The sequence below is a fragment of the Palaemon carinicauda genome, chromosome 29 (genome assembly GCF_036898095.1).
Source record: "Palaemon carinicauda isolate YSFRI2023 chromosome 29, ASM3689809v2, whole genome shotgun sequence".
Lineage (NCBI taxonomy): Eukaryota > Metazoa > Arthropoda > Malacostraca > Decapoda > Palaemonidae > Palaemon > Palaemon carinicauda.
Genome location: NC_090753.1, coordinates 87,282,787 through 87,307,369, shown reverse-complemented (window position 1 = coordinate 87,307,369; position 24,583 = coordinate 87,282,787). Strand labels below are relative to the sequence as shown.

At 40.9% G+C, this 24,583-nt stretch overlaps 1 protein-coding gene across 2 annotated transcripts in view; it reads left to right on the top strand.

Moving 5' to 3' along the window:
* Positions 1–23,931, top strand: part of LOC137622320 (exocyst complex component 4-like) — a 63,308-nt gene extending 39,377 nt beyond the window's left edge. For both annotated transcript variants that reach the window (XM_068352892.1, XM_068352893.1), the window contains exons 12-19: positions 3,843–4,020; positions 4,716–4,936; positions 5,551–5,632; positions 6,355–6,483; positions 17,728–17,910; positions 19,506–19,670; positions 20,171–20,377; positions 21,808–23,931. In XM_068352892.1, coding sequence (XP_068208993.1) covers positions 3,843–4,020; positions 4,716–4,936; positions 5,551–5,632; positions 6,355–6,483; positions 17,728–17,910; positions 19,506–19,670; positions 20,171–20,377; positions 21,808–21,975 — 1,333 coding nt within the window. In that variant the 3' untranslated portion in view covers positions 21,976–23,931. The remainder of the gene's footprint in view (positions 1–3,842; positions 4,021–4,715; positions 4,937–5,550; positions 5,633–6,354; positions 6,484–17,727; positions 17,911–19,505; positions 19,671–20,170; positions 20,378–21,807) is intronic.
* The last annotated feature ends 652 nt before the right edge of the window (positions 23,932–24,583 follow it).

Sequence of the window (24,583 nt, the reverse complement as noted above, 5' to 3'; positions counted from 1 at the left end):
TCGTCCTTGGCCTAAATCTTTTGATATTCCTTGCTTATCAGAGATCGTAGGCAACGAACTGGAAAGAGTATTATGTCCTGTTAGAGCTCTTAAGTTCTATTTAGCTCGTACTAAGTCATTACGAGGTAAATCTGAGGCATTATGGTGCTCAGTTAAGAAACCATCATTGCCTATGTCAAAGAATGCTTTGTCATATTTTATCAGATTTTTTAATACGAGAAGCTCATTCTCACTTGAATGAGAAAGACCGATGTTTGCTTAAGGTTAAGACGCACGAAGTTAGAGCTATAGCAACCTCCGTGGCCTTCAAGCAAAATAAATCTCTGCAAAGTATTATGGACGCGACTTTTTGGAGAAGCAAGTCAGTGTTCGCGTCATTTTACTTAAAAGATGTCCAGACTCTTTACGAGGAATGCTACACACTGGGTCCATTCGTTGCAGCGAGTGCAGTAGTGGGTGAGGGTTCTACCACTACATTACCCTAATTCCAATATCCTTTTTAATCTGTCTCTTGAAATGTTTTTTAATATTGTTTTTGGGCTGTACGGAAGGCTAAGAAGCCTTTCGCATCCTTGTTGATTTGGCGGGTGGTCAAAGTCATTTCTTGAGAGCGCCCAGATTAGGGGTTTGATGAGGTCCTGTTAGTATGGGTTGCAACCCTTTATACTTCAGCTCCTGGGAGTCTTTCAGCATCCTAAGAGGATCGCTGGGCTTCGTGAGGAAGACAGACTTACAAGGCAGAGTAATCGTCTAAGTCAACTTCCTTACCAGGTACCCATACCTATATATTTTGGTTTTGTTATATTGATAACTGTCAAAAACTCTTAGCTTATACGCTGTAAACTTAATTAACTCTGGTCTCTACCCACCGTCTTGGGTGTGAATCAGCTATTATATATTCACCGGCTAAGTTAAATATTTAAAAATATTTTAATTATAAAATAAATTTTTGAATATACTTACCCGGTGAATATATAAATTAAAGGCCCTCTCTTCCTCCCCAATAGAGACGCAGCGAGACGAGAAGAATTGAAGGGTTTGTTTACATGCAAGAGTGGTATCTGACCGATAGTTGGCGCTGGTGGGCACACCCGCAACCTTCATAGTGATCGCTCGCGAGTTTTTTGAGTGTGTTTTCTGTCGAGCCGCTGAGTAGCAGCTATTATATATTCACCGGGACCGGGTAAGTATATTCAAAAATTTATTTTATAATTAAAATATCATATTACTCAGTGGAGATGAGTAGTAGGAAATAATGCTTTGGATGAAAGATTAGGTTAGATTAATAATGCAATAATTGATCAGAATTGTAAACCCTGATATAACCTAACAGTCTGAATGTAAGGTAGATTTTATTTGTTGATTATATGCAGTATGTATGCCCCTGTCATTTTGCATACTTATTTTTCTCACAGAGTGCCTCTTGTTGCATGCTGTAGGTGGTACGGAAGGTTTTTAGTATTCTTTTAATCTCAGTAATGTCCTAACTATTTCCTTTTAATCTCAGTGATGTCCTAATTATTTTTCTTTTAAGCTCAGTGATGTCCTAATTTATTTATCTTTTAATCTCAGGGATGTCCTAACTATTTCCTTTTAATCTCAGTGATGTCCTAAATATTTCCTTTTAATCTCAGTGATGTCCTAACTATTTCTTTTGAATCTCAGTGATGTCCTAACTATTTCCTGTTATTATCTCTGATGTCCTATTTCCTTTTAATCTCAGTGATGTCTTCCTAGCTATTTTCTGCTATTCAATTTGATGTCTTCTTAACCAGTACAGGTGTGTTAAGCTTTACCTTGCTCTCATTTTTACCTTGCATGGATGAATGGATGTTCAGAGTGTTTGTAAAAGTCTAGAAATTTAACTCGAAGGTCTTGTTAAGCTATTCAGCGTTAATGATAATATTGGAAATAACCACAATGATGATTATTTTCCTCTTGAAAGTAACAGTGATGTTGATGAGCCTTTCAACACAGTAACTTTGAAATGAAAGCACCTACAACCTAAGAATTCCTATGTATGCCTGTTTAAGGGGATCTGCCGGTTTCCGACTTTTTTAACGACAGGTTGTTGATATATAGGGGGTTTGTTAAAGGATATTGTGTGGAACTTTTGGGGAATTTTTTTTGTTCAGTGACCTTAGGTTTTGTGACGCCAGAGCTTTTTTCGGCCAAAAATGGCCATTTTCAAAATGCATCTCCTCCTTTGATTTTTGGTTTTAAGGGATGAGATTTGAACCATGTATAAAACACATATGGACCTTCGATTTAAAGCCGGGGATTTTTTATTTTTCAATTATTTTTCAAGATATGATTTTTTTTTTTTTATGAAATTTTCCCGGAAAAATTACAGGAAAAAATTTGCCAAAAATCAGAAACTCAAAATATCAAAAATCCCCGGCTTTTTTTTAATCTACCATGTTTCCCCATATTATATATGAAATTACATTAAGATTGGTCCAATACTAAGGGAGGAGATACATTTTGAAGGTGAAAAACTTATGTTTTGAGAAACGGGCCTTCAAAGTTTTAGGTACATAAAAAAAAAGTAAAAGACTGTGTTACCATTAATTTTATGTTTTTTTTTTTTTTTTAGTATTAACTGTATTTCAAATCTTATTTTTAATGTCTATTGCTTTAATGCAAAAGTATTATGAATAGAAATATTAATCAATTGATTATCTTTGTGCCTAAGACATATTATAAATTTGGTTTTGTAAATTGGAGCCTTCCTTCTTTCTGTAGAAATCGGTGGGCATTTTGCAGGTTCTGAAATAATTTTCCCTCTGCATTTAGGACATATCTTTTTTATTTGTGTCTCAAATCCATCCCTTGCCAAATGGATTCTCGGAATTACTTTGCATCTACAATTCGGTATTTGTGATTCAAGTAATTTTTCAAGTCTTGCTTCACTTATTATTATCATTTTATTTTCACTATCGTTGATAATATCAGCCTCCGATCCACTGCATTCTTCTTCTAAAATATCTTTGCCCTTTAGCAGTGATGAACGAATAGAGAGACGATTAGGGGTGGATGTGGTTGGTCTCTGGCCAGCAGTGATGTTAGCGTGCACCATTTGCTGCGCGGCCCCTCTCTTTCTCTCTCGTTGTCGCTTCATTCCCCTCTATGGCATTAGTTTCTTGAATTCTCTGTTCTACTTCTTCGATGGCTATATCAAATTGGCGTTTCCGCATTCTAGAAGCATGAAGTGAACTCTTGCGCCTTTTAGGCATGGTGAAAAACTAAAAACACCGCAGAAAAAAAAGAGTTCAGTCAAGGCTAGTGAGCATAAAAAAATGCGACCTTATTACGTGAAGATTTATAGGCAACTGAGCCTCATGACTCATGATGGGTGTTTTGTCTTGTCTAGTTATAACCAGAAAGGTGCCAATTAGGATATTATTGACATTATATATTTCATTTCAAAGGAAGTTTTTGTAACATATCACAAAAACTATACCAGACTAAATAATTTGCGCTACTGGTGTTTTCTGTGTATAAAGTTATTGTTACATTTCAGGCCATAACTAGAAAAGTAAGGCGAATTTTAGCATAATACTTCGTGCACACATTCTTGAATGCTCTACGAAGCCATAGAATTTTTTTCAGCAAATCCAATATGTTTCATATTTTTTCGGTATTTTAGGCGGCCGATCCCCTTAACGTTAATCCATGCTTGTGTCTAGTTTATTGTTGCTAACATATTTGTTACCCGTTGAAAGATTGTATGATATATTGATGTCCATAATTTTAGTAATGTACATAAGTCTTGTTCGAGTTATTGATTGTCTTGAATATCCAAGTCTTTATTTTTTTATAATTAATTTTTTGTTCCACAGAACCCATTGCACATTGTATGTGTTCATCACTGACTACATCAAGGATGCTTTCCTTGCCCAGTTGCATGTTGAGACAGCTGCCAGATTGGAGCAGGCTACCAAAGCCCTGGATCAGTGGAGAACGTGTAAAGATCCGCAGGTGCTCAAGTCTCTGAAAGTCACGAGGCCTTTGCTCCAGGTTGGTACTTCTTTATTTAATATGAAAGAAATAACATCTAAAATATTCATCATCTATACTTTTATTTATTTGTGCACCCCATAATAAAATTCATGTAAGACTTCAATTGATGGACAGTAATAAAATCTTATTTATTTTTGTAAAATAACAACTTTGGTATTTAGCTCAGAGTTCTGGTTAAACAATTTTTATAACTAATTTGCCTATGATTTCACAGTTGCCTTTATATTTTAAATCTATTCACCTATTCTTTACCCAGCTGTTTGTTCAGCATCCTCAACTTCACCCTTCTCCAATTGTCCTTCTCATTGAAGAATGTTTAAGGACGAATCTTATTAGGGTCACTTTACACAAGCGGATTTCTTCCATACGGAAAAATTTTCACTCGTTAGGAGGCATGGCTGCACACGAGAGGATTTTCCCTGAACAGCCTTGAAGTTTCTATAGGCCGCTACACGGGAACTGCGCTGATTAGTAGTGCATGTGGCTAGTAAATTACTACCGCTCGGAACAATTTCCGAACAGGCTGCGTGTGAAGGGCCTTATTTATCAATTTCTTATCCGTTCAGCATCAATCCACTTCTGTGAAGCGAGCCTTATGGTCTTGTATCTGTTTTGTATCGTTAAGCTATCATAATAATGTTAGTATACTTGAATAAGTCATCAGAGTAACTATGTATTCCATCTCATTTCAGAGTAGCATAAGTGTGTGGCAGAGCATCGAAGAACTCCGATGGCTGTTGAGTGCTCTGCCATTGTATGCTGACCATTTTGTATCTATGATGTGCAACACGCTCATGAATTACAGAGAGACTTGCCAGGCTGCTTATAGGGGCATCACCCAGCCGGACTCTGAAGATAAACGTATTATATCTGCAACTTGGGCTAAGGATGAGGATATTAGTCGATTTTTGAGGTAGGGTTAGGCTGATTTTTCTAAATTTTTAAGGTCTCAGTAACTTTTTTTGGGATGTGATTACATCAGAAATGTGCCTTAGTGCAATGTTAATGGTACTAAATGTATTCAGTAACACTTCTTTGGGTTGACAGGTGTATAAGTTTGTCTGTTCATGTTCTCTTGGCCCTATTCTTTCCAACTTCTTTATCTTTGGATAATGTTTTTATAATGCATCCAGCTTCTATATAGTATTTTCAAGTTTTGAAAGTAACATTACTGTGAGCATGATATATGCAAAGGATTACATAAACAATACATTTAGGTTCATATTTTTATTTGTCTATTTCTTTTATAGTGCTATTTAACTTGTTTTGTTTTGCTTATCTTAAAGAAAGGGATTAATTTGTTTATTATAGTTGGGCTTTTATCTTTGATATCTCTTTTTTTTTTTTTTTTTTTTTTTAAATTGGTTTAACTGTCTGGTAACAATGGCATTGATTTGAAAATGTTAATGGTAAAATTGATAACTTAGGTGTCCTTTATATATAATAGCTGTTATATAAAAGTAGGACACTTGATGATTAATAGGTCTGTTTTTGATGATTTCAAACGTTGCTTTAATTCCATACCAGAGACCTTCCCAACTGGAGAGCTTTGCAAGCTGGAGTGTCATCATCGGAGAACTCTGTCGAGGGAGATGAAAACCCCGAAGAAGTAAGGCCCCTTTCCATTTCTGTACATATGATAGGTATAGGAGTGAAAACTAAATAAAAAAATTGTAAATTTTAGGTAAGCATTACAAAATGAAGGGATTATTGACAGTCTATAAAGTATTTGTAGACTTTTTTCTCAAAACTGAACTTTTTTTTTTTTTATACTGTGTATATAGAAGAAAACCCAAATTTATTTTATTTTAAGTATGTAAAATTTAGAATACTTAAATATTTTGCAGTACAGTAGATCATCATGTGGATTCACAGATTTATTAAGAATACAATATTATTTTTTCTCACATTCCTCCCGCTCTAAAAACTTTGTCATAGTTTTTTGTCTTGTGAGATTTCCTCATATATATACCACAGAGATTTGTGAAATTGAGCATAAAGTTGAATTATAGAGACTCACTAAGCTACTGGAATAATTCACAATGAATATTATGAATATTAGTGACATTTATTTAAAACCTTATTTGAGCAGTGTTGATTGTTAGCAATAAATGTGGCAGTTATTCAATTTCAGTTTCTGCGATTTTCCATGAAAGAATATCATGTTTCAATAAAAATGAACAGTGAAAAAGTTGTAGTTTTTTGCTATTCATTATAGATATGATTTACATTAAAGCATTCATGTTCACATATGCAAAACTTCTTAAATATTATGGCTATTGATTACAGAAGTGTAATTCAGTTTGATTGTGTTTTGTCATTCCCTCGTAGGTTGGGGAAAGGAATCGCAAGGAAGCTGAAATTTTGACTGGAAATCTTGGCGATCAGCTGATTCCGCAGCACGAAATCTTGGCCGATCCGGCTCAGCTACGTACGCTAGGTCACCTGCAAGAGAGCTTGGTATGTAGACTTTCCTTTTGAGGGATGGAGGGTTTATTTATATTTCCTGTGACATCATGAGGCTTAACCCTGGATAGGTACGGTGGGTCGTTTGCGACCCCGAGCGTCAAAAAAAAACAGGTTTTTCTCACGTGACTCACCCCTGTGACTGAATTTGTGGGTGATCGACCTGCAGGAGGTGTCTCCCCTACACGCTCTAGTAGTGTCCAGATGTGCATTGCTGTAGCTGTACTCCTTCCCCGATTTCTGAGACGCGTCGGGGTCGTTCGCGTCCGAGTTTACCCTTCTGAGGTAGTTTGCATAATTATCAAAGTTATTACGTATTATGAAATTGTCGTAGAATGGTGCAACTTGTATAGGTTATCAGTTGTGGAAAGTCTTGGTGGATTGTTTGGCTACCATGTGCATGGTTTTTTTTTTAGTTAAAATGTCGTTCATCACCACGAGGACCATTTTACCGCGAGTGCCCCTTTTTCATTTTTTTTCATTTTTTTGCCAAGTCATTTTTCCGTAAGATATTGCCAAATAGTGTCGTAAAACTTTTGCTTGTTTAGTGTTGGAAAGTGTGTCTAGATGATCTGGCTACCCATGCATGACTTTGTTTTTGTCAGATACGACGTAGTTATTGGTATATTGGGTATTTAACTGCGGTTACCAATTTCTGTTTTTTTTTCAATATTTGTAAAAATTACTACGTAGTAAGGAATTGCCGTATATTATTCATTTTTTTTTCATGTTTATGTGTTAGAAAGTGTGCCTTGATGGTTGGGCTAACACGTGCATGTCTTTTTTTTTATCTGAGATGTCGTATATTAGAATGTCGGGCATTTTACCGCGAGTGTCCCTTTTTAATTTTTTTAAATTTTTTTGCCAAGTCATTTTTCCGTAAGATATTGCGAAATAGTGTCGTAAAACTTTTGCTTTTTTAATGTTGGAAAGTGTGTCTAGATGATCTGGCTACCCATGCGTGATTTTGTTTTTGTCAGATACGACGTAGTTATTGGTATATTGGGTATTTAACTGCGGTTGCCAGTTTCTGTTTTTTTTTCAATATTTGTAAAAATTTACTACGTAGTAAGGAATTGCCGTATATTATTGATTTTTTTTTCATTTGTTCCGTAACCGAAATACAAACCACGCTATTTACAAAGGGTTATTACTTTTAGCGTAGCTGAAATGGCGAGCCATTAGAATTTAACGAGGGTGTATTACCCCCGCGCTAGTTAGCGGGGGGGTAGGGGAGTGGTAGCTAGCTACCCCTCCTCCCCCTCACACACAGGTGAATACTCACTTTCACTTTTGGCTCGGACTGTGACAGACGTCTCTGTCTTGGTCCTCGCTTGGCAGCCATTGTCTGTTTTGTCTTTACTTAATCGCTTACTTTTCTTTTACTCAATATATATGTAAACATGTTTTCATGTTTGTATATATATTTGAGTATAGAAATAAGTAAGTTTCCTTTTCAGATGTGTGTGTGTAGTGTACGATATCTACGTGGAGGCCTCGGCAGTTAGGCCACCACGGCCTAATTTTATGGGTTGCGATCGAGTTTGACTTCGGTCTTTCTCTCTCTCTCTCTCTCTCTCTTGAGGTCGTTCACCCTTTTACTATGTTTTACTACGCCCTTGTAGCTTCCTTCCCGTGTGGGTGGGGTTGCTACGCCGTACATTTTGTCTCAATTAGTTTATGAATCTAATTGTAGTTGTTAATTTTTCAGCTTGTAGAACGATTCCTTTCGGGGTTTTCGTTTTTTCTTTAGTGTTCATTCATTTTTAAATTACATAATTACATAGTTACATAATTATAATTGTTATAATTCTGTTTTGGTTACAGCTCTCCTTCCGCGAGTGTAAGTGGTTGTGAGGGCACGTGCCTGTTGTGTAATTCTTGTTCCTTTTCCTCGGGATTCCTCTTCGTAGCCTTCCCGGGGGAATGAATGTGTACTAATATTATTTGTTTTTTTTTACAGTTACCGATCTAGTTCGTTTCTGTAATATAGCAACGGTGTGAGCTGTCTGGTTGAGTCCTGGGGATTCGGCTGTTGCTGCCTCCCCCCTTGTATTGTCGTCAGGGGCGTGTCTCCTACTGGTAGTACTCCCGTGTCGACGGACAGCTCTCCAGTTCATTTTAGAACAGTCAGGAGGCTTGCCTCCTTGGGCGGATAACTTTCCTTCCGAGGGAAGTTTTTTTCCTGTCCAGGCTTGAGCTTTTCCTCTTTTGGGGGGTTCTTCTCTTGCCTTTTTTTCGTGCGACTATGCTCTTGGTGCTGAGCGGTCGCACCTGCAGTTTCGCTCAAGGGGCTGGGCAACTGCAGGAGCTCCTCTTCGGAGGATTGCCCCTTTTAGGTCACTGGCTGACCAGTCTCTTCCACGAAGTGTTTCTCTTTCGTTCGCGAGAGAGTACACTCATAGAGACTCCTCTTCGGAGGTTTCTTCTGTTGCTGTTGCTGTTGGCCTCCCTCGCCGTAAGGCCCTCCGTCCGCCTCGTCGTAAGGGCCTCTCATCTCCCTATAAGGGTGCTTGAGGCGCCTTTTTGAATCTCCGTTTGCAGCCTACAACTTCTTTTTCTCGATCTTCCGTCTTGGTGCAGATGGACAGCAGTCTAATCTCGTCTTCCGACGGGCAACGGTCTTCCCGACAGACAACGGTCTTCCCGACGGACAGCGGTCTTCCGACGGACATCAGTCTCCCGGCGGACAACGATCCCTTCGGGGCAAAGGGTTGCCCCCACGGGGGTTCTTCCCTTGCGTGTCAGGGTTTCCCTGCGCGCCCTTCTGTTCGTCAGCGCTCTCCTGTTCGTCAGCGCTTTCAAGATGATCTTCCCTGCGGTTCCTGTTACGTGCCCTGTGCGCCCACGTTCGCCCTCGCGATCTAGAACTTCGGTTCAGGTCGGGGTCAAGGACTCTTCTTCTTTGCGCAGGCTTCCACGCGTAGCCTTCTGCTCGTCAGCGATCATCAGCTCGTCAGCGATCATCAGCTCGTCAGCGATCATCAGCTCGCCAGCGATCGTCAGCTCGTCAGCGATCATCAGCTCGCCAGCGATCTCCGGATCGCCCACGTGTGTTACAGCTGGCACGCCAACGTTCTCCAACACTTCTGAAGGAATATGGTTCGCCAGCTACTAGCTCAACTGCGGATGCTGATCGCCATCGCGCGACCCTCAACTGCGGATGCTGATCGCCATCGCGCGACCCTCAACTGCGGATGCTGATCGCCATCGCGCGACCCTCAACTGCGGATGCTGATCGCCATCGCGCGACCCTCAACTGCGGATGCTGATCGCCATCGCGCGACCCTCAACTGCGGATGCTGATCGCCATCGCGCGACCCTCAACTGTGGATGCTGATCGCCATCGCGCGACCCTCAACTGCGGATGCTGATCGTCATCGCGCGACCCTCAACTGCGGATGCTGATCGCCATCGCGCGACCCTCAACTGCGGATGCTGATCGCCATCGCGCGACCCTCAAACTGCGGATGCTGATCGCCATCGCGCGACCCTCAACTGCGGATGCTGCTCGCCATCGCACAACCCTGAACGATTGCCCGCTTACGCATGCTGCTCCTCATCGCACAACCCTGAACGATCGCCCTCTTGCGGATGCTGATCACCATCGCACCCTTTCACGCGATCATTCACCTGCGCATGCTGCTCGCCATCGCACAACCCTGAACGATTGCCCGCTTACGCATGCTGCTCCTCATCGCACCACCCTGAACGATCGCCCTCTTGCGGATGCTGATCACCATCGCACCCTTTCACGCGATCATTTACCTGCGCATGCTGCTCGCCATCGCACAACCCTGCACGATTGCCCGCTTACGCATGCTGCTCCTCATCGCACAACCCTGAACGCTCGCCCTCTTGCGGATGCTGATCACCATCGCACCCTATCACGCGATCATTCACCTACACATGCTGCTCGCCATCGCTTACCGCCAGCGATCTTCTTCACCTACGCGGCAGCACGATCCCTCGCCGTCACGCCCATTCGCCTGCGCGCCCGCGCGATCGCTTGCCTGCACGCCCGCGCGATCGCTCGCCTGCGCGCCCGCGCGATCGCTCGCCTGCGCGCCCGCGCGATCGCTCGCCTGCGCGCCCTCGCGACCGCTCGCCTGCGCGCCCGCGCGACCACTCGCCTGTGCGCCCGCGCGACCATTCGCCTTTGCGCGACCGTTCGCCCTCGCGCGACCATAGTTCGCGGCGAATTCCACAGCCGGTGGTAGCAGCAGGGACGCGTGCTCCTAGGCGGCACTCGGGATCACCTCCATCCAAGCACAGGTTGGTAGTGCAGGACGAAGACAGGTCAGTACAGCATTCTTCCCACCTTCTTTTCAGGCAGGAACCGTCGTGTCCTCTCCAAAGGATCGCCCGATCCCTTTCACCTTAGCGAGGATTTCGGACTCTGTGTCCTTGGAGCAGCAGACATGGTTTGATCCGCTGGCACGGGCGTTAATGAGGTTTATGAAACCAGCACTCACCGGCCAGGGTAACAAACCAGCGGCTGTCTCTCCTACGCTGAAGAGAAAGAGAGGAGTGGACTTCGTGGTGACTTCCCCCAGGGCGAAGTTGGTTCCCAAGAGGTCGGTCTCGAGGGTCCCCTCTCCTGCACGAGTACTCTCTCCTTCTCCCGCCCTGGAAGGATTTTTGGCGGGGGGGCTTTCCGTTGAAGATTTCTCCATCGGACAAGGGGTGACTGCTTACCTCTTCCTCTGGGAGCTTACCAGGTTCTTTCCCTCCTCGGTTACGGCCCGAGGTTTGGTTCAAGGAAGCTACAGGAAGATCAAGGGTACTTTCCTCCTCTCGAGCTCAGGCACCTTGGCCTTTCGTCGTTAAGTATCTACTTGCGGACAAGCTCGATGTTGTACCATCTGGACGCACTGACTGAAGGCTTCCTTCGGATGTCTCATCTGTGGAGGTCAACGACCTCAGACACCCTTCCATCCTTGAGAAGAGTTTTGTCTTTGCCCAAGGACAGAGACTTAAACATCTGCTGTGCGGAGTAAATCGACTTCCGGTTTCACTCCTCCAAGGCGCTTTCTTCCAGACTCTGCAGGGCTCCAGCTCCCTTTTCTTTCAACCACGTCGGCCTAAGTTATCGGCTACGACAACTGGGACAAGGTGTCCAATTGCAGTTTCCTCCTGTCAGGAACAGATGGCACGGGAGACTCCCCCGGGGGGGCATAGTCCTAAAAGGAGTTCACGAACTCTAGGATTGCAGGTTTTTTCGCTGGGAGGATGCTTAAGGTTACTCATCCGAATGACAGCTTCCCGATGCCCATTCCCGCACAATCTCTGTGAGTAGCCAAGGATATCGCGCCTGCCGTCTCTGTCAGCGAATTCAGTGTCTCTGAACCTCTATGCCATAGCATCAGCAGAGTTGCCCGGTTGGGCAGAATGATCCATACCTTAGGCGAAGGTCTTCCTTAGGATCATCGACGGCTTCACCCCCGGCCCCCTCAGTCGATCCTTTCTTGTAAGGAAGGATCTGAGAGGGGATGTCCATAGTCGACCTCTCAGCCCTGATCAAGTTTGTCGAACAAACTTCGGCCAGCGTAGACCAGCAGAATCGATCAGACTGGTAACGAGGCGACAGGACTCCTTTAACCCTGGATCGGAAGGACGGGTACTTTCAGTTTCCATTCCATCCATCTTCCAGGGTGCTCGTCGAATTCAGCCTAAACTGCAAGTATTCCTGCTTATGATGCAGTGTGGCTATCCCGCCGTGGCATAGCAGGTTTGTTTCCCCAGAGAACTCTCCCTGCCTTCCTCTTGGCCGCTCAGGTGCAGACTTCCGCCTCCTCTGCTGTTTGGAGGGCTGGTCAACACCGGTAGGCTCGGGTTTCGACCTTCTTCAGCGCCGGGAAAAGCTTCCGAATGCTGACCATGAGTGTGGGCTCATGGTATTTTGCTTGGAGCCTTCTCTTCCTCTGCCTCAACATCTGGAGTATCTGGCCATGATATTGAGTCAACCGCCTTACCACGTTGGAAACCCCGCTTCTCGTCCGTCCAGCGAGGTTAAGCAACGTCGGTACTTGGATGGGTGACCACCTGGGGACGCCAGATTCTGTTACCACATCCTCCGAGCCTTCCTTTCGGTTCACCGTGGCAAGACTGAGGAGAGTTGCAGTACCTGTTCTCAGTCAAGCAGAGTTTTCAGCCCTACCTTGGAACGTTTCCTAGTTCTTCTTTCCTCATTGACCCGTTTATAGTCCGAACGGTCGCCTCAGGATAAGTTCCATGTGGGGCGATCCAAGTTCCGGTGGCTTCAGGCAATGTTTAACCGGACTCCCTGGCCCTATGGGACCAGCGGAACTATTAAACCTGCAATGGGTGTTGACCTATGGAGCCTCTTGATGGTAGTGGATATTCTCGTCCTTTCCCCACATTCTTGATGCGGTTCTCGGACTCGTCAAAGGAAAGGGGGGGGGGCATGTTCCGGTCCAGGCCTATGGTCAAGACCTGAAGGATACCTCTCCATCATTCAGGCAGGCTTAAGGGCCTTAGTCTGGCCCCTCTTCAGATCCTACCGCTCCTGCCAAGTCGCCCCGTTGCGTGTCGACTTCATGCTAACCAGCAGGGGACGCATTTTCACACCTTCACATCTTGCAGTAGAGATATCGGGATGATTGAGATTCTCTCAATTCCACCATCGGCTCTCTCATTCCAGGCAGGGGAATGTGTCTCTCAGACTATCCGAGCAGAGCCTCATAGAGAGAGTGTACCTAGGGGTCTTTGACCTTGGGTAACCAGCAAGTGCTGGTCTGGGGGACCTGATCGCGACAGCTTGGAACCTCAAGCTTCCGCTAGTTTTCCCCCCAGTCTCAGACCCCGAGACTCTGGCAAGATGCATTCCGGTGATGGTGGGACAACTTCGACGCCTGCGTCTTCCCTCCTTTTTGTCTGCGGACAATGGGTCTCAACAAAACCAGGTTGTCTGTCAACCTTTCAATGGGAGAGCTCCACTGGGACTATGTGCAGAACGGTTTCTGGACCCTCTGCTTCCCCTGACGGAACTCCCGGGAGAGCTTCTCCCACGGCGCAGACTACTCAAGCAACCACACTGCGACATCTCTCCCGAACCGGGGCGTCGCTTCGGCTTCATGCCTGGAGACACTACGCTTCCTCCTCTAGAAGAGACAACCCGCTACAGTCGCGGTACGGAGGTCGCGTCATCTGCGATAGTCATCCACAGGGGTCTCCCAGGCAAAGTGAAGAGTCTAAGGTGGTTGGTGCCGTGGGAGATATACCTCTTCCCGTGAGGCCTCTTCTCCAGCAATAACGGTCTTATTGCCTTTCGGCGGGAGGAAACTCCTTTCTGCTCTTGGCAATGAAGCCTGTCGCTCAGCCTTTCCCTGACCTTCAGGCTTAAAGGAATAACTTTTTCCTGCCCGCTGGATCTATCCTCGCTCATGCGAAGCTACGATCGTCCCTGCCCTAGTCGGAGGAAGACCTCCAACTTGGAGCATGGCTCGGACTTTTAGTCCTTTAAGAGATCTTCTCAAGACCCTTTTACGACAGGCCTCGGATTGTATTCCGCCCTGGGTCTTCTGCTCACTCTGGCCACGGCCAGTGTGTAAGCAATCTTCTTGGTCTCTTACAACTCCCCCCCTTTCTAAGGAAGAGGGGAAGGCAACATTCAGGCTCGCTCCTGAGTTGTTGGCTAGACTCAGAATCTGAGGGTCCCGACCCTTCGGTCCGATTCATTCAAGATTTTGAGTCTCCATTCTGTGTCTGATGTCCCAAGACCTTCTCTTTCTTGCCAGTACAGGAATCGAGAGGTTAGCGCTGGGAACAGCTGCAGTTTGGCCTCAGTTGCAGCCGATTTGGGAACACAAGGAGGATATGGGGGGAGAGTCACCAGTATACCTCTTCAGCCCGGACTCAAGGACATTCATCTCGACCTGTCTTCAGACCCTCCCCCGTCACGTCGCCCTACAGCACGATGTTAAATACATCGCAACGTCCCTCGCCTTCGAGTAATACTACTCTGTGACGCAGGTGCTACAAGCTGGAGTCTGGAAGCGTCTGATGACCTTCGCAGCCCGCTTCCTGCAGGGCGTGACCCACAGGAGTCTCGATACGTTTTCTATCGCTCTGTGGTGGCTACACAACAGCTGGTCTAACCTCAGGCTCCTTTTTGGACAGGTAGCAGAAGGTTGAGGGCATTGTTATCAGGTTTTAGTCTGCATGAACGAAAGAAGTATGTCTGGCCCTTACTTCTTTCTTCATCATCCCCTCTACGGGGAAGCAGCATCCTGGTCTCTGCATAGCTGACCTCGAACCTCTGCAGGTAAACCATGCTTCCTTGTGTTCCGAGTATTGAGTCAATACTGTCGCGTCCCCCATACCCTGACGAGGTGGTATTGGGAACGTCTTAACCCAGAGTTCCTTCTGGAACTCCAGGTCAACTGCCTAAGACGGGTCACACTTCTTCCTTCACACACAAGCTTACGTAGGCCACATGGTTCCTTGCGGTGCAAGGAACTTGTGAGGTGCAGGGACTCCTTTTCTCGAGTGCGACTCACTCGGATTCTGAGTCCCCGGGTAAAGCCAAAGCCAGTATGGCTGGGGACTTTCCACCCTTCCTAAGGGATAAGTCACCCTTTGTAAATAGCGTGGTTTGTATTTCGGTTACGGAACAAATGACAAATTCGAAGATAATTTGTATTTTTCCTAACCATACAAACCTTAGCTATTTACACATATTTGCCCGCCAGCCCTGTCCCCCAAGACAAGTCCTACCTCTAAGTGAAAGTGAGTATTCACCTGTGTGTGAGGGGGAGGAGGGGTAGCTAGCTACCACTCCCCTACCCCCCCGCTAACTAGCGCGGGGGTAATACACCCTCGTTAAATTCTAATGGCTCGCCATTTCAGCTACGCTAAAAGTAATAACCCTTTGTAAATAGCTAAGGTTTGTATGGTTAGGAAAAATACAAATTATCTTCGAATTTGTCATGTTTATGTGTTAGAAAGTGTGCCTTGATGGTTGGGCTAACACGTGCATGTCTTTTTTTTTTATCTGAGATGCCGTATATTAGAATGTTGGGCATTTTTCCGCGAGTGCCCCTTTTTATTTGTTTTGCATTTTTTTGCTTAGTCATGTTACCGTAAGGAATTGGCAAGTAGTGTCGCAAAACTTATATTTTTATAGTGTTGGAAAGTGTTTCTAGATGATCTGGCTACCCATGCCTATTTTTTTTTTAGCCAGATATGGCGTATATATAAGTATGTGTTCGATTTTCCTGTGATTGCCATTTTTTCGTTTTTTCCCATTTCTTTCAAAATTACTACGTACTAAGGAACTATCACAGAGTAATATTTCATTTATATGTTTATTTGTCGGAAAATATGCCTTGATGGTTTGCCTAGCACGTGGCTGAAATTTTTTTTTTCTGAAATGCCGTATATTAGAATGGCCATTTTTCCACGAGTGCCCCTTTTTATTTGTTTTGCATTTTTTTGCTTAGTCATGTTACCGTAAGGAATTGGCAAGTAGTGTCGCAAAACTTATATTTTTATAGTGTTGGAAAGTGTTTCTAGATGATCTGGCTACCCACGCCTATCTTTTTTTTAGCCAGATATGGCGTATATATAGGTATGTGTTCGATTTTCCGGTGATTGCCATTTTTTCGTTTTTTCCCAATTCTTTCAAAATTACTACGTACTAAGGAACTATCACAGAGTAATGATTCCTCTAGATGTTTATTTGTCGGAAAATTTTGTTTACTTTTTTTTTGATTGAATATCATCAAATTTTTTTAGCTAAAATATTGTTTTACATTTTTTTTTTCGATTTTATTTCCCTTCAAAAAAAATTTTTTGGGTCAGAATTTTAATTTTATAGTCGTAAAATAATCGACAATTATCCAGCAACCCACCATACAATTTTTATGCATATCCAATAATAATTAGATTAGTAAATAACACCTTGAAATTGACATACCCTTCCTACATTTCAAGTGGCAGATTAGGGAGTCTGAGTCAGTGTGGTTGGCGGCCATTTTGTGGACATATCCGAAGCGTAAGCTGCCCTATCTATATATATTCTTGTTCCCTATAGAATTTGTGATATTTTGGTATATTTTTACCTGCATAAATATCATATTATATATTAAATATATGTATTTTTTTACGAAATTTCCAAGTACTCAAAAAATTACCTTTAGATATGGCCCCTGATATAAATGTAATTTACAAAATAATGAAGATTTTTTTACATATTTCTATTTTAGGATAACATATGTTTATTCCCTAAAAAAATTAGCCACTTCCTATTTCATTTGGGTACCCAAAAAAATTCATGAAATTTGGACAATTTTTTTTGGCCAAAAAAAGTTACCCTTTTTTTTCTCATTTCAGATCTTCACCTCCATGGGTCTGACTTCATCCAAAATACATCAAGATGTGTCCTAAACATTCAAGAATCAATTCCTAAAAGGATTTGTGTATATATGTATAAACTTTTTTTTTATGAATTTTTATGTCAGGTCTTTTTTTTTTCTACTTAATTTTTTAAAATATTTATAATAAATAGTTTTTCTGCAGATGAGTAGTATTTATCTTTACAGTTGTTTTAAGCATTCATTGAAGTTTTTTTTGGCAAAAGAAAAAAGGAGGTTACTGCAAAAACTGATTTTTCAAGAATTTTTTTTGGCGTCGGGGTCGTTCGCGTCCGAGTATACCCTTAAAGGGGTGTCCGAGGACCGTACCTATCCAGGGTTTTAATACTACAAAGTATTCTAGAAGTTTTATTCCAGCTGAGACCAAGTTCTGGAATGATCTTCCTAATTGGGTATTTGAAGCATTAGAACTTCAAAAGTTCAAAGTTGCAGCAAATGTTTTTATGTTGAACAGGCTGATATAAGTCTTTTTATAGTCTATATATTAATTATCTATTTTAATGTTATTACTGTTTTTAGAATACTTTGTTTTAAATTTGCACTACTTATATTGTTTATTTATTTCCATATTTCCTTTCCTCACTGGGCTATTTTTCCCTGTTGGAGCCCTTAGGCTTTTAGCATCTTTCTTTTCCAACTAGGTTTGTAGCTTGGCTAGTAATAATGATAATAATAACAGAACATTTGTCCTCACGATAATGTTTAAGAACCGAAGCGAGAGTTGAAGTGCCCTGTACAGTAAAGCATTTTTGGTATTATGAATTGAACACGAATGTGCAGTGTCCCATATATAACCTTCTATTAGTTTTGAGTTTATACTAATACTCCTGTTTTCTTTTAGGAATGGTTTGGAACCTGCATCATAAAGTTTGCCACTTCTCTACCCGTGAAGTCAACTTCGACGGGTATCATGGCATCGGGTGAAGTTCCACCCGTTTCTGATGCTTCGGTTCAAACTCTCACGTCGTTGGCAAAGGACTTTGAGGAACTCGCACACACTTGCTTGTTGGTGCTACATTTAGAGGTGAGAGTTGGGTTATTTAATTTTAAAGCATTAGTTAGAGTTTTTATTTTAGAAGGGAGAACGTGTGTGTTTCATTTTGAAAACATAGTAACATTATTTATAGGTGAGAAATATAGGGAATAGTCGGGTTTATATAAAGGTGACAGTGTAAGAAATTATCAGATAGGATCCAAGAAGGTAGACTGAGGTGGTAAGGTCATGTCATGAGAAGAGATGAACAGTATATTGGGAGGAGAGTGATGGAAATGGAGGTACAGGGAACGAGAAGGAGAAGGAGACCAAAGCGAAGGTGGGTGGACTGTATCAAAGATGACCTTCGATCAAAGGGATTAACCAGTGATGAAGTGTGGGACAGGTAGATGGAGAACGGTGGCCAGAAACATCGACCCCACATAGAAGTGGGAAAAGATGCAGACAAAGAAGAAGAAGGAACCGTAGGGGGTCTGTGAAGGATTGAGTGCTTCATTTAGAGGGAATACCTTGCATAACATACAAAGGGATATGGTTGCGGTAGCCTACTGGAAATGTCCCTACATGGCGATCTATTGGAAGGAGGTACACTACCTGCTCAAGCTCAATAGTTTCTTGTGGTGTCTGCAACCTCACCATCCTAATGAGCTAAGGATATGGTGTTTTGTAGAGCCTATAGGTCTACCTGTTGAGTCATTAACAGCCATTGCCTGGCCCTCCCTTGTCCCTGCTTGGCTCTTTCAGGACATCTATCCTACCTAGGGCTTCCTCTCAACCTTTTAGTTCTTATGAATAGTTCACTCTATACTTTGTATAAATTATACAGTTTTATTTTAATGATAAGAGAGACTGTTACATCTTAGTGATCAATCTCTAGAAATCAAAGGTAACATTTAGTTCACGCGACTAAAAAAAAGTATTTTTTACATTAAGGATATATGATTAAAGTTAAATGCATAGCTGATGCTTAGGAAAACCCATTAAAACTCCTATTTGACTCCTTAGCCTCCTGAGGCATAATAAAACAACATCACAGTATTATCATTACCTACTCCACAAAGAAAGATATTATATTCCTAGCAGCTTAATCCACGGAGGTGAGTAGAATGAACGAATATTGATGTAAAAAATTATTCTGGGAAAAAGCTAACGGGATTGAATGGATATTGAAAGCAGAAATTTAAGTCTTTTGGGTGATTTAGGGAAAAGAATGAAATTGCAGATTTCTAGATTAGTTATAATGGTTTCGTTTTAGTTTATAGTTGTGTGTACTAATGTATCTAACGTTTTCATAGTATAAATTTTACTTTTATGTGTTTTGTATGTACTGTATGCTATAAAGAATTATTTGGACACTAAATTTCTTTTTTATACATGTATTTCTTGAAATCTATGTACTGTATACCTATACTGTACAATGAGATGGAAATTGTATCAATTTGTTTATGCTGAATAGATTTTAGGTTGAAATCAATGAGTGAATCATTTTGAATAAATGGCTTAGTGTGTATGGGTAAAGTTTATGATATAATTTTATTTTTTTATTAGGAAAGTACATTACTGTACTATACTACATTTACTTATACAATTAGTCACAGGCATTCATCGAGCATTGCAATTTCCAGGTTCGCCTCCACTGTTTCTTTTATCTGTTGCCCATCGCAAGAGGAGGCAGCTTTGCATCTGGACTAGACTCGCAAGAACCAGACACAGAGGTACTGAAGTTGATCAAAGATCTCGCCACCATCGATGATGCTCTCACCAATACGTTGCATCCGAGGAAGTGCAAAGTAAGATTTTTCCTTTTTTGTTTTTATCATGTTCTCTCTGGAGATGGTAGACATGCAGACATATGTCTGGATTCCCTTTGGGTCCATCTGAAAGATCTCTTCAGTAGTAGAAAAGTAGGACTTAGACAGGAAGAAATTGGATACATTGGATGAGATGTAAAAAATAGAATGCAGTTCAGCCAATGGGTCAATTGACAGTGTAACAGAACCTTTAATATTGCCTGTACAGCTGTTCATGGCACAAGACATACTAAGTTCTGTGATTATGGGAATTAGTTTTATCTACGATGACAAAATAATTTTGATTGACACATGGTTGTCGCACAATGTAAAGCCATAAAATCTTCCGAAATAGAAACTGAAAAGTGTTGATTATTCTAATGAAACTCAAGAATGAAAGGCCTTTGAATAGTAGAATTTTATTATAAATACCATCCTTAGATGTTCGTACCTAGTGTCTCATTGTTTTTTTTATCTTAATGCAAATCTTCTCTTTCCAGTACATTTTTGAAGGCTTAGGACCACTGATAGCCAACATCCTGATGACGTCCATCATTCACATTAGGCGTATTAATGAAAATGGGATAAAGAAAATGTGTAGAAACATTTTCAGCATCCAGCAACAACTCACGAACATAACCATGACCAGAGAACTGGCTTTGGATCAGGCACGGCAGTATTACGAAATGCTCTACCACACCCCGGAGGTTAGTCCACTTTTGTTCTTAAATGTAATCGATATAGTTTATGCATGTCGTGTTGTTATTGCAGCTTTTGTTTTTAGTAAAGTAGTTAAATGAGACTGCTAAGTTACATTTCTAGATCTAGGCTTCATTTGAAGGATATTTTTCTTGAAAGAGAAGTAGAAACTGGAGCCAGGTAAAGATAAAGAAGTTGGATAGTTAAGAGGAAAGAGACCAAAAGAATAGATGAAAAGCAAGAGACAAAAGTATATAAGTTGGGACCTTAGAAGAAACGCTGCCAAGAACCTTTATTGCAGTGTCTCGAATGCGTTGCATGTGTAATGCAGAATGCCATGGGCATTACTACTCCTATACAGGAATAGTTTTAGAGATATGTTTTATTTAAATAGACATCTGCTATGTAATTTATTGATATGAATGTTTTTCTTATGGGTTCAAGTGCTACCAAAATTTTTAAATGGAATAGAGAAACATTGCTTGTTTTGTTACTAATTTCTTAGTTGTCCCATTGACATATGTTTGTTGTCGAAAAAGAAGGGTCTCCCTAGAAAGGGAAAAATCCACAGGGTCCATTGCATGTGAGGAGGCAATTGAATATCTGGTTTGAAGGTTCACATACTGTATTGTTTAACTTTACTGATGCTTGTCATTGAAAAATTTTGTTGGATTTAGAAGCTTCCAATTAGACAGGCTTAATTTTTTTTGCTTTGTCTTAAGAATTTTCTTGTCAAAATACACTATCTGTGTGTATCTTATTTACCTTTGCAATATCTGTAACAAATATTAAAATTTCGTTGTCACGTAAATTTTAATGGAAAGAGTTTGTGAAAGTTGAAAATTCGAACTTTTCACAAAGGTTTTAGTTGTGACAAGATGAGTTGGAGTTTTAAAAGCATATACTGTAGTAAATGGGATGTAGGTGTTTTGAAAGCACATAATAAATGTGATTACATCATAATCATTTAAATGTAAAGTATTTTTTATAAACTCGTTTTTGATCATATCAAGCTGATGCATAGAATTTAGCAGATCAGAATTCTATCTGATGTAAATATCTGTTCAACGGTAATTTAACCCTTTTACCCCCAGGCTCTTTGGAAATTTCCAACCCTTAACCCCCAGGGGGTTATTTTTTTCCCATCACATTTTTCTGTATATTTTTTTTTAAATTGCTCTAACAGCCTTAATTTTTGTCATAGAGAGGTCAGGTTGGTCTCATTCTCTTGGAAAATGCCTAAATTTTCTCAAAAAATTATCAAAAATATGAAAAAAAAATTTTTATAGCATTTTTTTGCAAGGATGTACCGGTACGTCCATGGGGGTAAAGGGATGGGTTTTGTGAAACGTACCAGTACGTCCTTTGGGGGTAAAAGGGTTAAGAGAGATCCCTTCCATGAACACAAATTAAAACCTGGACTTTCCGTTTTCTCCAGGAAATCCTAAATGCCATTATGAACCGAGGAAAACAGTTCTCGGAACTGGAATACATCAACGCCCTCCAGCTGCTGCATCGTTCCTCACCCGGCAGTTCGCAGGAGGCGTTGCACAGTAGCCTGCAACGCTTGTCGGAGATATTGGGCGACGTTGGTGTGACGGTCTAGGCTCTTGTCTTTCGTGGGTCACGTTTAGCAAATATGTAAAAGGCACTTTTATGGTTGCTAGGAATAAGAAATTATGTACAGATAGAAAGATTTGTTATTCTTTATATTTAATCTTTAAAATGTATATATTGTATAATATACAATTATTTATGTAGATTACTGGTATTATTAGTAGTGTTTTAGTTGAGGTGAACTTCCCATTAATAATGAAAACTATAAGTTACATGATAATTCAGCTTTGTGAAATCTGTGTATTGTTTTTGTTTAGAGTTATTGTTGATCATTCTTTAAAACTGTGTCCAATAAAATGTAATTGTTTTGAAAGTGATAATTAGAAATAGAAGAAGGGAATATGCTGTGAAGTTAATTTTTTTTACTCTAAAGCAGGTACTTTCACTTTATTTTGTTACATGATTTTTGTGCCATTAAATACTCGCTACAATAGAAGTGTGTATTGTTACTTTGGATTTGCATTGATTTTTTTTCCTCCTATCTTAGAAGCTGGTAAACTTGGTAAAACATTTTACAACATGGTAAAGTGTTTTTGTTGATTTCATCTCGGATCTAGATAGACATGACCTGTACTGAAAACCGAAGAGAAGTAGTTTGTCGGAAAAGTATTTGATCAGGAAATAGGAGGACAAAAACTGCCATGAAAGGCTGGAAGATTCTTGCAAAGATGGATAGATGAAAACCTGAAGTGGATGGAAATTCATGCTTAAGATAGAAGAGGAAGAGTATGCGTATCATGTCCCAAGAATATAAAGGCAAGATTTTGTTTAGCAACTTTTAGATTGCAACCAAACCATTTCTAGGCAACCGTTATTTCACTTTATAGGTGGCTAGGTTTTCTGTCACAGTTGGTCTTAAAAAAAGAACAGAAAACCCTTTTAATTTGTAAGGGACAGTGCAATTGTTTGACATATTATAAGAGTCAAAGAAGACCAGGAATAGTTCTTAATTCTAGTGTTTCAAGGACTTCAGTGTTCAGACTTGAAGTATGGAAGAAACTTGAATTATGGAAGAGACTTGAAGCTTTATTTAAATGTAATCGGCATAAAAAAAAAACATCTAATTTATTTCCTAGAAAAATATAATTTATTATCAATCATCTCTATGATATAAGGTCTGAAATGTTGAAAGATAGAGATGTTTTGTACTTAGGATGAAGGATGTCAAAAAGCAGATTGTTATGAGACTACCATTAATGAAAAGGGATGTGGAATATTGAGTGAGAAAAACAGCTGTAGAGTATGAAGTCAGAAAAGCAGATGAGGAAATATTGAACAGTGCAGTGGTAATGTGAAAATCAGTATGTTGAACTTCATTACTCAAAATTTGGATGCTAAAACACACTAGTGATAATGATGTCTGAAGTTGAATGTTGGTTTTGCTTCAAAACTTGAGTTTCCACATGTAAATTTTCCCTTTTATTTTAGTAATGTTATTACTGACTGGACTGCATTTTTACGTACTGTATATGTTTCATACATTAAATTATCTGATAAGAAACAATATTCATATAGGTTATTTTCACTTCCAAAATGTCTCCCCAATTCTCTTGCTTGTTATACATGATTTAATGTATTCAAATTCGTCATTGGTGCAGTATGAGAAAAATTTATGATAATGTGTTTACATATACAGTACATTGCATTATACATTATATTTACCTTTAGTAAAATAGAATTGTGTAATCTTTTACGATTTCTCAATGTTATTTAAACATCTCAAATAGAATTTTCTGATGTAAAGCTGCATTCTTATGTAACTTACTAGAATTTAAGAAATTCCATGTGTATATAATTTATCAAGAGGAGGTTTGCAGTTGTTAGACATGTATGTTATGAGATAACAAGATACTGTGATAAAAAAAAAAGATGACTTCCTTATAGAATCTGTTATGTGATCCCTCACCCCTTTATATATCTTCACAGACCAATAAAGCTCACATATACGGAACTCTTAGTTCTCCCTATCGCCTCTAGAATTTTAGCTTTATTAAATAGGTAATGAAAGTGGAGACGTCTATGTTACTGACGTCAGAACTCGATGAGGGCTACTGGTTATGAAGTGGCACACTGTTGACATTTCTTGAGGCTCCTTGTAGGAATTCTTTGTCCTTAAGTGATGTTTTCTGTTAATTTTATATCCATTCTTTTGGTGTCTTCTCACCTAGCTGTCCAAATTCTTCGGTTTTACCTTGCTCCAATTTTTAGTTCCTATTAACCCTTTTACCCCCCGGCTCTTTGGAAATTTCCAACCCTTAACCCCCAAGGGGTTATTTTTTCCCCAGCACATTTTGCAGTATATTTTTTAAATATTTAACTTAGCCGGTGAATATATAATAGCTGCAACTCTGCGGCTCGACAGACAACATACTCAAAAAACTCGCGAGCGATCACTATGAAGGTTGCGGGTGTGCCCACCAGCGCCAACTGTCGGCCAGATACCACTCTTGTATGTAAACAAAACCTTCAATTCTTCTCTGTCGACGTTGACGACAAGACGTATTCATACTCGCTGTAGAACCTGGAGTTTTCAATATTAAACTTACCCGGTAATCATGTAGCTGTCAACTCCGTTGCCCGACAGAATTCTACGGGAG